Source organism: Mixophyes fleayi, chromosome 1 (assembly GCF_038048845.1).
Source record: "Mixophyes fleayi isolate aMixFle1 chromosome 1, aMixFle1.hap1, whole genome shotgun sequence".
In the NCBI taxonomy this organism is placed as follows: Eukaryota; Metazoa; Chordata; class Amphibia; order Anura; family Limnodynastidae; genus Mixophyes; species Mixophyes fleayi.
In genome coordinates, this window is record NC_134402.1 from 259,743,018 (window position 1) to 259,755,134 (window position 12,117).

At 39.8% G+C, this 12,117-nt stretch overlaps 1 protein-coding gene across 2 annotated transcripts in view; it reads right to left on the bottom strand.

Moving 5' to 3' along the window:
• IFT74 (intraflagellar transport 74) overlaps positions 1-12,117 on the bottom strand; it is a 74,706-nt gene that overhangs the window by 18,459 nt on the left and 44,130 nt on the right. For both annotated transcript variants that reach the window (XM_075210038.1, XM_075210046.1), the window contains exon 14: positions 2,022-2,075. In XM_075210038.1, the coding sequence (XP_075066139.1) occupies positions 2,022-2,075 (54 nt within the window). The remainder of the gene's footprint in view (positions 1-2,021; positions 2,076-12,117) is intronic.

Below are 12,117 nucleotides of genomic sequence, written 5' to 3' on the forward strand. Positions count from 1 at the left end.
ATTTCATACAAAAACTGTCAGTTTTATGTAGATGAGCATGAATAAAGAAGTAGCAGGGAGCATTTGTGCCACAATTCAACTGCAGACACCTTACTTTGTGGACTTTTCTTTAAATCTAAAGATACCTTAAATAACTTTAAGGTAAAAAATAAAAATGTTTGGCTTGGCTTGATAATAGTCTGTAACAAAACATCCACTAAGATGGATAAATAATCAGAAATCCCAGTGGTGCTGATGCTTTTTCCCTTAGAGGACACTGTAGGAGACTTTAAAGTGGATCTCAGCAGTTGCATGTACACCTTACAGGGATTGTTAATGGCATGCTGCTGGAAGTTTCCTGTCTTATCTATTTCAGGGAGTGACAGACAAACTTATATTTGACACTTGTTAATAACCTGTGTAAACAATGCCCACTGCTTCTCTGCTTCATTCCTCTCGGCCACTATCTTAATTTCTTCAGTTAGAGATTACAATGCCCAGTAGTTCTATTAATTATAATCACCACCCCTGTTCCCAGGACATAAACAAATGAATTATCTTACTGTTAATTTACATCTTTTCAAAATAAACTTTTTTTCTCCTTTCTCATCACTAAAACAAGAAGTGAAACAGAAGAGAACAAGCGCAGATGGAAACTCACAGGTATCACTGATCCCTGGGAAGAAACAAAATAATGTACACAGGGCCTGATTCATGTTTGACCGTTAAGTCCGTTTGCATGCCATATCTTGCGTGAAAAAGCTCTGTGCATACACCAATGAACACAACTGCATTTAATTCATGTCCGAATACAAATTACACTAATGACTGCCTACGACTTGAAGGGCAGAACAGGGATGGGAAGGGGGAGATAAACGTAGGCAATGCACAGTAAGGGTGTGCCAATGCAACTGCTGCAAATTCAAGTCCTGGGTTTCTCTTCAGTATGCTCCTTTCAGCCTAGTTACAGGGCAGGTGTAAGTGCTGACTGCTAGCGGTGACTGGCATAATATTTGTTTGTAAAAGTACATGTATGCGTGTCACTATCTAGCACAAAACGTGTATGCATATAAAATATGCATTAAGAACATCATGATTTAATGTAAAAATAAATAAATATAAAAAATATTTTTACACCAACCAAATTTTAATTATTATACTGTTTAGAGCTGTTCATTTATTTTAGAATATAATTTTTTAATATGTGTTCTGATGCGACCTTATATTGCCCATATGCTTGTGCGTATACTGCACTCTGTTCTGTCTGTTAACATACGCAAGTAGTGTTAAAGCAGAGCCTACTTACACTCAAATTTAAATTGAAAAGCATCTTGAGGTCCACTTGGATTTGAATACGGTCAGAACTATGCTCAAGATCTGTGCTCTTTTTTTCAACTGTGTTCCAAATTGAATCAAATCAATGATGTTTGCAAAAAAAAAAAAACCATCACTATCTATGTTATTGTATTGTTATGTTTTAACATTTCCGATGCTCTTAGTAAAGTTTATTAAAAACAAAAAAGATTGTAAACATGGAAGGTGGAAAGAAGAGCGATAAAACAAATGTGTGCATGCAAGTGCACTTTTTCATAGAGACTAATGATCCCTTTTAGCTTCTTCTCCCCACCATCTCTAATTTGTCTCCACAGTACACGGCATGAAAACCGTTAATGCACAAAAAAGCTTATTTTACAATCTCATAGATTATAAGGATACTATGTGCCACATCACAGCTCAGTGACCTGTATAACAACATTCAGCCTGCCATATGATATTTGTATATGCTATTACAACTTCTTGGTGACTACAAATACCCTTATAATCTACACAACAGAATACATTTAAAGACTGCTGGGTAGTAGATACTGTAACATATAAATATATTAAGAACAGCAGACAGTTGATTTAAAAAAAAACAAACAAAAAAAAAAAAAAACATTATCCTCCATCCCCTACCAAAAGGTATAAATATTATATGCTATAATGAAATATTGTTCCAATACTGAATCTAAATGTCATATGACAAAGTTGCTCTCACTTACGCTCCATGCTTTCCTCTCTTTTTCTCAGCTCTTTGTACTTTTGCTTCTTCTCCCCTAAAGAAAAAAGGTAAGATATATTAATGACAATTTATAGTGGATATATAGCAGGGATCGGCAAAGTACTAATAGGAGATCAGCGTTTGATTTCAGTGATTACGTAATGTCATATTTGCTAACTCTCTGTCCTGAAGACTCCCGAATTCCGGGTAGGTCTCCCGGACACCCGGGAGAGTAAGGCAACCTCCTGCATCTGCCTACTTAGTGAAGTGGGCAGAGTCGCAATGATGAGATTGCCAAGCCCCAAACGGCATCATCGTCACCCCTGCCCCGCTGCTCAATATCGATTTGTGGCGTAATACAGCTGGGATGGGCCAGAGTCGCTGTGAATTGCGTATTTAAGCCTCCACCCACTGCACTAGGGAAGTTAGCAGAATGCGGCAGTGCAGGACTCCAGGAGAACTCCTAGAAATTTGTGAATCTCCCGGACATTCCTGGAGAATAGAGGACTATGTATAAAAGCCTACTGTAAAGTAGCTCTGCTATGCAACTGAAATAACATACAGTAATTGCTTGCTAGAAAAGGGGAAAAATTGTGTCTAAAACGGTTGTGCTTATGTGGAACATTTTTTACACTATAGGTCACATTTACCAACATTGCATTTGGGTGCAAAATTTGCTCTAAACAGTAACCAGACTTGTCTATTTTGCACTGGACAGATGATAATGGCAGATTAGTTGCATCAGTAGAGGCTGCATTTTAGGAGTATTGTATGTAAGGCTTGAGTAGTCAGAAATGTTAGGGTTGGAGCAATTTTACGGATTATGAAAATTAGTTTGTTATTCAGAATAAAAAGGCTAGATGTCAGCTAATTTCTATCCAAGATAAGTAAAATGTGAGATACAGGTATGGTAAGGAGTACCTTTCATATTATAATATATGGGATATTGCATATCTCCCAACATTTGAGTATCCAGCACCAGGAAAGTGAGTGTGGCCATGTGAACTAGCGCCTAGTGCTATTGAAGTGCTAGGCTGTCCCGTAGTCTCCTCTCCTCCACTCAAAACATCTCCATTGCTGTTTGCATCAGTTTCCCTGCTCTGCTATGCAGTGCAGCAGTGAAAGACAGATGATTCCCAAATCTCTCACTTGTGGGATGAAGCTGTCCCGATAGGGATGTCGGGACAGAGCCCTCAACTTGGGACTGTCCCGCATAAATCGGGAGGGTCGGGAGCAGTGTTCCCTCTAAGCTGAGCAATCTGGAAAAGATAGAATTAAACCTGTATCTTACTAGGAAACATCCTGCAGATTGTGAATGCAAACCTTTCGGGTGGAGCCCTCATTAGAGTGACCTTTTAACTCTTTCCTTTCCAGATTGCTCACCTTAGAGGGAACACTGGTCGGGAGGTGTAGATATTGTAAGTTCTTGTATAAACCATTAGTATATTGAAAATCACAGTTAAATATATGGACATAGGTCAGGTCTTTCTACAAATAGCATAAAAACTTTGAGGTGACTTCTAACTTACAGTTTCCAGTAGGGACAATGTTGTTCTTAAACAAGTGTTCCTAGTGAAAATGTTGCCTGATATTCATAGATACCGAAGAGACACATTTCATTTGTATGTTTTAGATTACTCTAGAACGGTTTGGATAGCAATAGCTAAACTAAACAGTATGTCTCAAAAGTCTCCCATTTCCATTAAATGTATGATACTGTATATTCACAGCCAGATCTGTCAGTAGAAAAAAACAAATCTGCTTTTATCTAATATTTGTAAGCAATTAGAGACTAGTTGTATCCTTTAAAAAGAGACTGTTTACTTCCCTCCTAGTTTGTATCAGGAAGTGCAAGCTTTGACTTTGCTCCTTCTTGGACTTTATCTTATCACAAGATAACTTCCTTTCACAGAGGACCATTATGATTGACTTTTTTCCACCCCTTAGCAAGGGAAAGGTGAGACACAACATAAACTGCCAGATTATTTCCAGGGATACACTGCCAATGAGCAGCACTGTCTAGGTGAAATCATGACATACTTACTTAAATGGTTAGAATCTCGTTTTTTTTAGCTGCTCCTTCATATTAAGAATACTGAGAATTATATTCATTATGTTGAGTAAGAATAACTGAACTGAGATTTTTTTTTAATGTTGACAAAAAGGAGACAAATTTCGAAGGCAAATTTTTATTCACTTTCTAGAGAATAAGGCTGGCAACACGCTGCAAAATTTTCATTATGCTTTATTTATATCACACCAACATATTACTCATATATTTACAATATATAACCTTCTGGTAATTTTGTGTGTGTGTGAGGAAACAGAAGTACTCAGAGGAAAACATAAAGACACGGAAGAACATAAAAACACAGATAGAGCCCTGGTCAGAACTCAGAGCAGCGCTACAAGGTAGCAATGCTAATCACTGTGCTACTGTGTTGCGCAAAACTGGCAGTGGCACTGGGCAATCGGCTCTATATTGCAGTGTAAAAACACTATAAATTTATGACAGAAGCAAGATGAGAAGCAGGCACAGAAAAATGTATTTTCATTATTATCCTTCTATCTGGCCACACACACTGCTCATTCCTTGAAAGAAGTGGCAAATGGGGAGACCAAGAAGTACATTACACCAATAATTGTAAGATCTCAATAATAATAGATATTTGTGTGTGTGCACCTTTAAATAGACCTACACCAGTTCAGGATATGTTATTTTCTTAATTTACTAAAGAGCTAAGCAGAAGGAATAGGGTTCTGGGACGAGCATTTCATTACTAGATTCTTGTTTTCTCCTGGGCAAGCTTTGTTCAGTATGTAAAGCAGGAGAGCTTTGAGGATCAGGATAGCTGTGAGGTATTTCGGAAGCTGGTCCAGAAGTAAGCATAAAGCAGTGTAAAAGCTCAACTTGGAAGGCGAATTGGGCTGTCAAAATGAAGACCTCGCTCATGGTCTGCTTTCCTCTATACCTCTTGGCTGTCCTGCTATGGGGATATTGGATGTCTGTCAGGGAGGTAAGAGTATAAACTGGTATGTAGTAAATCTATATAAATAACTGCTGCTGCTGATCATGGTGATGAAGCACAAAAAATTACATCACAGCACAGTTCCTCTTTAAATAAGTCTAAATGCTGTTAGCAACAGATTGTTTTCGCCTATCTACAGCAAAAGAACAACAGCTGTATTATTTTAACACTTTAGATTGTATCTCCCTTCCACTTACCTAAATCGCTTCAAAAAATAATGTGCAAATAAAATGCTGAAAAGGCACTTTAAAAAATGCAATTGCTTCCGCATCCTCTTTCCTTAATTTTGTGAATAAAACAATAAGACATTCCATTGGGACAGACACAGCATGGATTTCCTTGCAGCTGTAGGATGTCTTTCCTACTAGCATGCAGAAATTAAGAAAACAGATTTATTTCAACCCTCTTTCTTCAATTCACACAAACAAATAAAAATGTATTTTGTAAACAGTTAGTTGCTAAACAATGCCTGTCCTCATCTGAAACATGTTTTCTATTGTTCTATTTACAGATAATTTAGAAGAATACACTGCCTACATGAGTACCCTAAAACTTTTTTTTTTAAGTCACAGTATATTTTCCCCCAAATATGTGTATTAGTGTCATCCTACATTCAGTGATGTTACTACAGACTAACCTTGGTTTTGCACTGGTGGACCTAGGAACATGCATGTATTACTCTCCACTCTCAGGTGACATGTCAACAAACCTCCTGCAGATTACAGTTCCTCATCAAGGATATAGGAAAATTGGAAACCTAGGTGGATGCTCTCATCGCGCATCTCTAAAACCACCTCTATTCCGATTCCTCACATTGCTATATTTGCGGGATAGCACAGATAGGAAAATTTAGGCCATCCCTAAAGCCATTTACACTGCAGTGGGGGCCTCACTTAGACCCAGTTTACCTGTAGCTTAGGTCATTAAAGTACTGGAAAGATGTGCAGAGCAGTTGGATGAGGGTCTGGAATCTAACAGACCTAAATCGGATTTCCTTACCCTAGAGGAGTATATCCAGGAGGCGTCTAAGTATCTTGGGGAACTCGCCATTGGTGCTCATTGGGGTTAGAATTTCAGCCTCAGCAGTAGCAGCACTGTGTGCCCTCTGAATTTAGACTGCTAAAGCATACTCCGCAGAGGTCCTGTCAGGTCCCGAATTGGATAAAATCAATGCCCAGGCCACAGGGGTAAAAAGTTAATTTCACGATGTTAATGAACCAAAGCCTAAGGGTCCTAGGTCTCGCTCCTTTTGTCCATACATGAAGGTAAGGATTCAGCCCTCAAGAGATCAGTCAGGGATACAAAAATGTAGACAGGCTTGGAGGGCTAAAAGTCCAGCATCCAAGCCCTCTGACAAGCAGTGGGTATGACAGGCAGGCTGTCAACCTGTGGTGGGAGCCCGTTTGCTTCTCCTCCGGCTCTGGATTTTTGCTCAAATCTCTTCTTGATCCAGAAGCCGACCGCCTCCATTCAACCTATTCTGAACCTGAAATCCTTAAACATTCAGTTCCTGGTAGACAGATTCAAGATGGAGTCTCTGAGGTTGGTCATCAACAGCATGGAATGGGACGAGTTCATTGAGCCCAAGGAAGTCAATGACATGTACTCATATGTTCCTATCTTGGAATGAAACCAGTTCCTTCTCAGATTTGCATTTCAGTCCCGTCATTATCAGTTTTGTCTCAACCCTTTGGACTGGTGCCAGCACCCAGGGTAGTCTCAGAGATCATGGCAGTCCTTCTCAGGTCCAGAGGATTGACTGTCATTCCTTACCTGGATGATCTGCTGATCATGACAAACTCTCTGGCTTTGCTTCAGTCTCATGATCGGGAGATGGCCCAGGTTTTATAGTCTCACAGTTGGATGATCAACAGGAAATCCCTCTCCTCATTCTTCTCAGTCTCCTTCTCAGTGGATGATTTCCTGGGCCTTCTGTTTAACACCTGTCAGCAATGGGTTTTCTTACCAGAGGGCAGGATCCTCTCGCTACAGGGACTGGTGAAGTACCGGTTAGCAGACATATGTTGGTTCAACTGTGCATGAATCTCCTGGGAAAGATGGTTTTCACTTTTAAGGAAATCCATTTTGCACAGTTCCTTTCAAAGGTGTTCCAAATCAAGTTGATTTTAAAGTAGAACAAATCAAACCATCTCTTGAATAGACAGACATTCAGTTAGTGGATGTGCGTGTCTCGCACTGTTGGTGGCTGAGGAGTGACCACAATCTGGGTCTAGACATAGGTGAACACAGTTGTCAGTCTTTCAAAATGTTGGGTAATGTGCTTTAGTAAGATTCAAGATCTTTGGGCCCGGAACGAGTCAAAGCACCTGATCAATGTAAGATTAAGGGCCATTAAAGGTTGGACAATTCCACGGCAGTTGCACACATAAATAATCAGGGAGGCATCACACTAGCGTTGAGAGTCCAGAATTTTCTGCTGGGCTGAACAATATGTTGTAGACATTTCAGCAGTCCTCATCTCAGGGGTAGTAAACTAGGAAGTGGACTTCCTCAGCAGACAGGCCCTTCATCTTAGGGAATTGTGCCTATACCCAGATGTATACAAGGTGGTGGTGGTCAGGTGGGGTCAACCAGACATTGACAAGATAGCATCTCATTTGAACCACAAGGTGCAGCACTTCTGCTCCAGGACAAAGGATCCACAGGCATGTCTAGTGGACACCACATCAATGCCATGGAATTTCTATCTGTTCCAAATGGTAGAATGATTCCATGGGTTCTAAAAAAGATAAAGAAATATGGGCGTTTGGGTGATTCACTTACCACCGGACTGGCCCAGGGGTACACAGATATCATATGCATGGCAGAGGGTCTGACAAAGCGCTAGTCTTTAAGACCAAACTTGTTAAGTCAGGGCCCCTTCCTCCACCAGAGCATGATTTTTTAGATCAAGGGGTTCTCTGACAGGGTAATACAGACTATAATCAAGGCTTGAAAGTCTGTTGCAGACAGAAATTAATACAGGGTTTGGAAGATTTCCATTTCCATGTGTGACTTAAAGGTGTCCTACCTCTTCTTTCAGGTTGGACCAGTTTCTGCTCTTCCTGCAGGAGGGTCTGGAAAAGGGTTCAATTCGTTGAAGGTTCAGATCTTTCTTTTCTTTCAATGAAGACTAGCTCCTTTATCTGAAGAGCAGGCTTCTTGCAGGGAGTAAAGCACCATTACCCTAGTGGCTTTGTGGTATCTCAATTTGGTGCTTTGCAACATTGTCCTTTTGAACCAATTTAGTTAAAGTTCCATACCTAGAAGACTACTTTCCTTTAAACTAATTCTATAGTCAAGAGGGTTTAAGAGTTGGGGACTCCGTCTTATAGATCCCCATTTCTGATCGTCCACAAGGACAGGGTAATGGTTAGGTCTAAGCCTTCTTTTCAGCCCAAAGTGGTCTCCAAATACCATTTGAATAAAGATATTATTTTACTTCCTTGTCTGGTTCTTTGTCCTTTCATTGGTTCTCATTGACGACCGTTGTTGTCTGCTCTCCCTCTTGTTCTGTACTTTTTGTGCTGTCCTTTGGGGCTTTGTTAGAAAACTAGTGAGCATACAGAAGTAGCCAATGGGGTATAGAAGTGGGGAAGCTTCAGTTTTACTGGTAAATGTCAATGTGCCTAATGTATCCCACATTGGATTCAGAGAAAAGCAATCAAAATAAAAACAAAAATCCCATTATTACAATGCATCTCGGCCATTTTGTATATTGTTAATCACCTCCAGCATTCTTCTTATTCTATAAAACCCAAATGATACTTATAACTTTAGCCTATGATAATTAAGTAGGAAAATAAGCATAAAATGCCCATTTTATATTATTGCTGTCATGAGCCGCGGCGCCTCACTCCTTCCGTCTTCGAGCGAAGTCCCACCTGTCATGTCAAAGGCCAGGACATCACTTTCACCCTCTTCATCCCAGCCATCACCAGGGCAACAGCAGGGACGCTTTGTTAATTAGCGCTGCGCCTCGACAAGTGTGGTCAACCAGGTGCGGGTGCAAAAACTATATATAAATTAGGCAGGCTCCTGGTGTTAATTCCTACATACTGGGTACCTCATTCCAGTTTTAGTATTTAAGGCAGGGAGGGGGGTTGCCTCCCTGCTGTTTATAGCATCCTGTGTGTCACACATTGCTGGGCAGCTCCTGTGGATAATCAGTTGCTTTCTATTGATTCCTGTTGTGACCTTTGGCTTGTTATTGGACTCAGCTTAAACACTGGTTGCTCCTGACCTCTGCCTGATTACTGGATTACCCTTGATTGCAACCTGCCCTGACCTTTGGCCTGTCCCTGGTAATCCAGTGCTTCTGACCTTTGACCTTCAGACTGTTCCTGATATTGTCTCTGGGCTCTCTGCTACGGTCACCATTAAAATAAATTTTTACTACACTAGTGTGAAGTCCTTGGGGCATCCGAGTACCCGTGAGCACTTCCAGCTCTATGGGAAAGGCGGCTGCTATAGGCATCTATCCATCCTGTTCTAAAAGTCTATTTTGATAGCCATTAACCAATTGCTATACATGTACAAATTCTTTAATCGTGGAGTATGATTTGGAAGATTATTCCCAACGTCAATAGGGGTGGGGTACGATTTAGCGATGCTTATAATTACGACAACAAGTATACCGACAAAACAACCCCTATTACAACAATGCCGATAAGTAAAAGCAGATTTACAATAAAGACACAACTAAAGCCCAACACTCCTCCTATAGATTCTGTCACTTATCATGCCCCGAGGACTTGATAGCCATGCTGGTCAAGTGTGCCTTCAATTCTAAATAAACTGCCAAAAGTGTCAACAGCAAAGCACCCTCACACCAAAACACATCCGTCTCTGCTTCACAGTGAGATTCATACATCCAGCCATCATCCGCTCACATTCTCATAAGGTGGTGGTTCAAAACATTTCAGGTTTGGACTCATCAGACCAAAGGACAGATTTACACTGATCTGATTTCCACTGCCTGTGTTCTTTTGACCAAGCAAGTATCTTCTTATTTCTCTACTTCAGCAGAAGTTTTTATTTGGCCTCTAATCTGAAGTGTTCAGATTTCTGAGGTTGGTGACTCTAATAAACCTATCCTGTGCAGCACAAGTAACTCTTGGTCTGCCTTTAGTGTAGCGATCCTCAAGTTCTCATGAGGATCGCCACAGTAGAGGCAGATGATGCTGTAATTTTCCAGATTAGTGGACATTCATTTCTTAACGTAACAATGGATTGTTGTCTAACTTTGCTAAGTTGAGCTGTTCTTGCCATATTATGGACTACTAAAACAAGAAAATATGTCCTCCTGCCAAATAGGGCTATTTAAGACCAACCATACCTTGTCGTAACACAACTGATTAGCCTTAGGCATTAACGAGCAAATGAATTCCACAAATTAACTTTCAAAGACACATTTACTATGTGTGCCTTTAAAATGATGATTTAATCATTCTGGTACAACATTCTCCACCTCTAACTTTCACTGCAGTTATAAATGAAAACGACTTGTTGGGGGTGCATTTGAAAAAAAACGTTATTTTTTTGTAATTCAAATTTTCATTTTGAAAAGAAATTCATACAATCAACTTAATATTCATATTTGTCTAAGAAGCTCATTTCAAGCATTTAGGCACAAGCCTTTAGGTCAAAATATCCTTAACATCATGAGGAACATACCTTTAAGTCAGAGGTGTCCAAACTTAGTAGTGTAGGTAATGGTAAGGAGTTTGTATTGGGCTCATAAGCAGAAATGAAGCTAGTGTAGCAACTGAAAGACAAGGCAGGCAGATACAGCAAGTCGAGCAGCAGTGAAGAATGGATTGGAGTTAGCAGAGGTGGGAGGAAGAAAGGCAAGAGAAAAGGAGATTACAGTAGTCCAGACGTGCGATGACAAGGGAGTGGATGAGGATCTTGGTTGCCTCCACGATAATGGTCTGATACTGGAGATATTTTGAAGGTGGAAGAGGTATGCGTGGGAGAGAGATTGGATGTGGGGAGTGAAAGAGGAATAGTTAATGTCGGTGGATAGAGATGAGTGGAGGGGAAAGCACTTGGGGAAGACTCGGAGTTCAATTATAGATATATAGACTTAGTAGTACAATAGACTTATTTCCCAACACACTACACAATCTCTCCTTCCAGAAAGGAGGTTAAAGGAGTACACACTCCAGGACAAAAATGACAATGCGGAGAGGAAGAAGGTCACAAGAACATCTTCCAAAAAGAACAGCCTGTAGCCAAGGAATGTTATATATATATATATATATATATATATATAAACACTTATGATCACACCCCATGCTCACCAACTATGAAGACACAAAGACAAATGATTACTTCATAGGTCAATAGTCATCCTACAAATACACATTTATGGGATGAGTATGCAATCTGCCAAAAACAGTGCATGTGTGAACAAAAATGGGGGCCGGAACTAAATCAGAAATAAGTGTAATGTATAGGGTTTAATGTATGAGAGAAAAGGATGACTTTAGGAATTTTATATTCGTACAGTATAACATATGCCTAACACATTTGCTGAGGGAGCTAGAGGAACTATCTAAAAGGCACTCAGGTGCTATAAGAGGATGGTTATTTGACCCTGCTGCTAAGTTTTCTATTTACTCAGCACCAACCAGCTAAATAAGTTAAATCATTTCTTACCATCTTTAGAATAATCCATAGAGAAGAAGCATTAGAACACAATAAAAAGAAAAGAAGCGGAGAAACAAATAATAAACTGACAAGCAACACTCAACAATGGTTGGAAAGACTGAAAAATGATCAATGTAAACACTGGAGGTAGAAACACTTTGAGTTTACATTTTTGCACAACCGTAAAGCTTATGAACAGACGTGTTAAATAACGCTGCATTACTACAATTACTTATTTATAAAGATATGTTCTCATCAGCTGTGACACTGACACAGTTTTCATAAATGTCCCCTAATATGTTTTACAGGGATAGAAAGCCACATAATAAAACAAGATGGAAAATGTTCTACAGACTTTCACTGAATATTTACTTTGCACCACATGACCATGATATCAGTTACTTATTTCAGTGA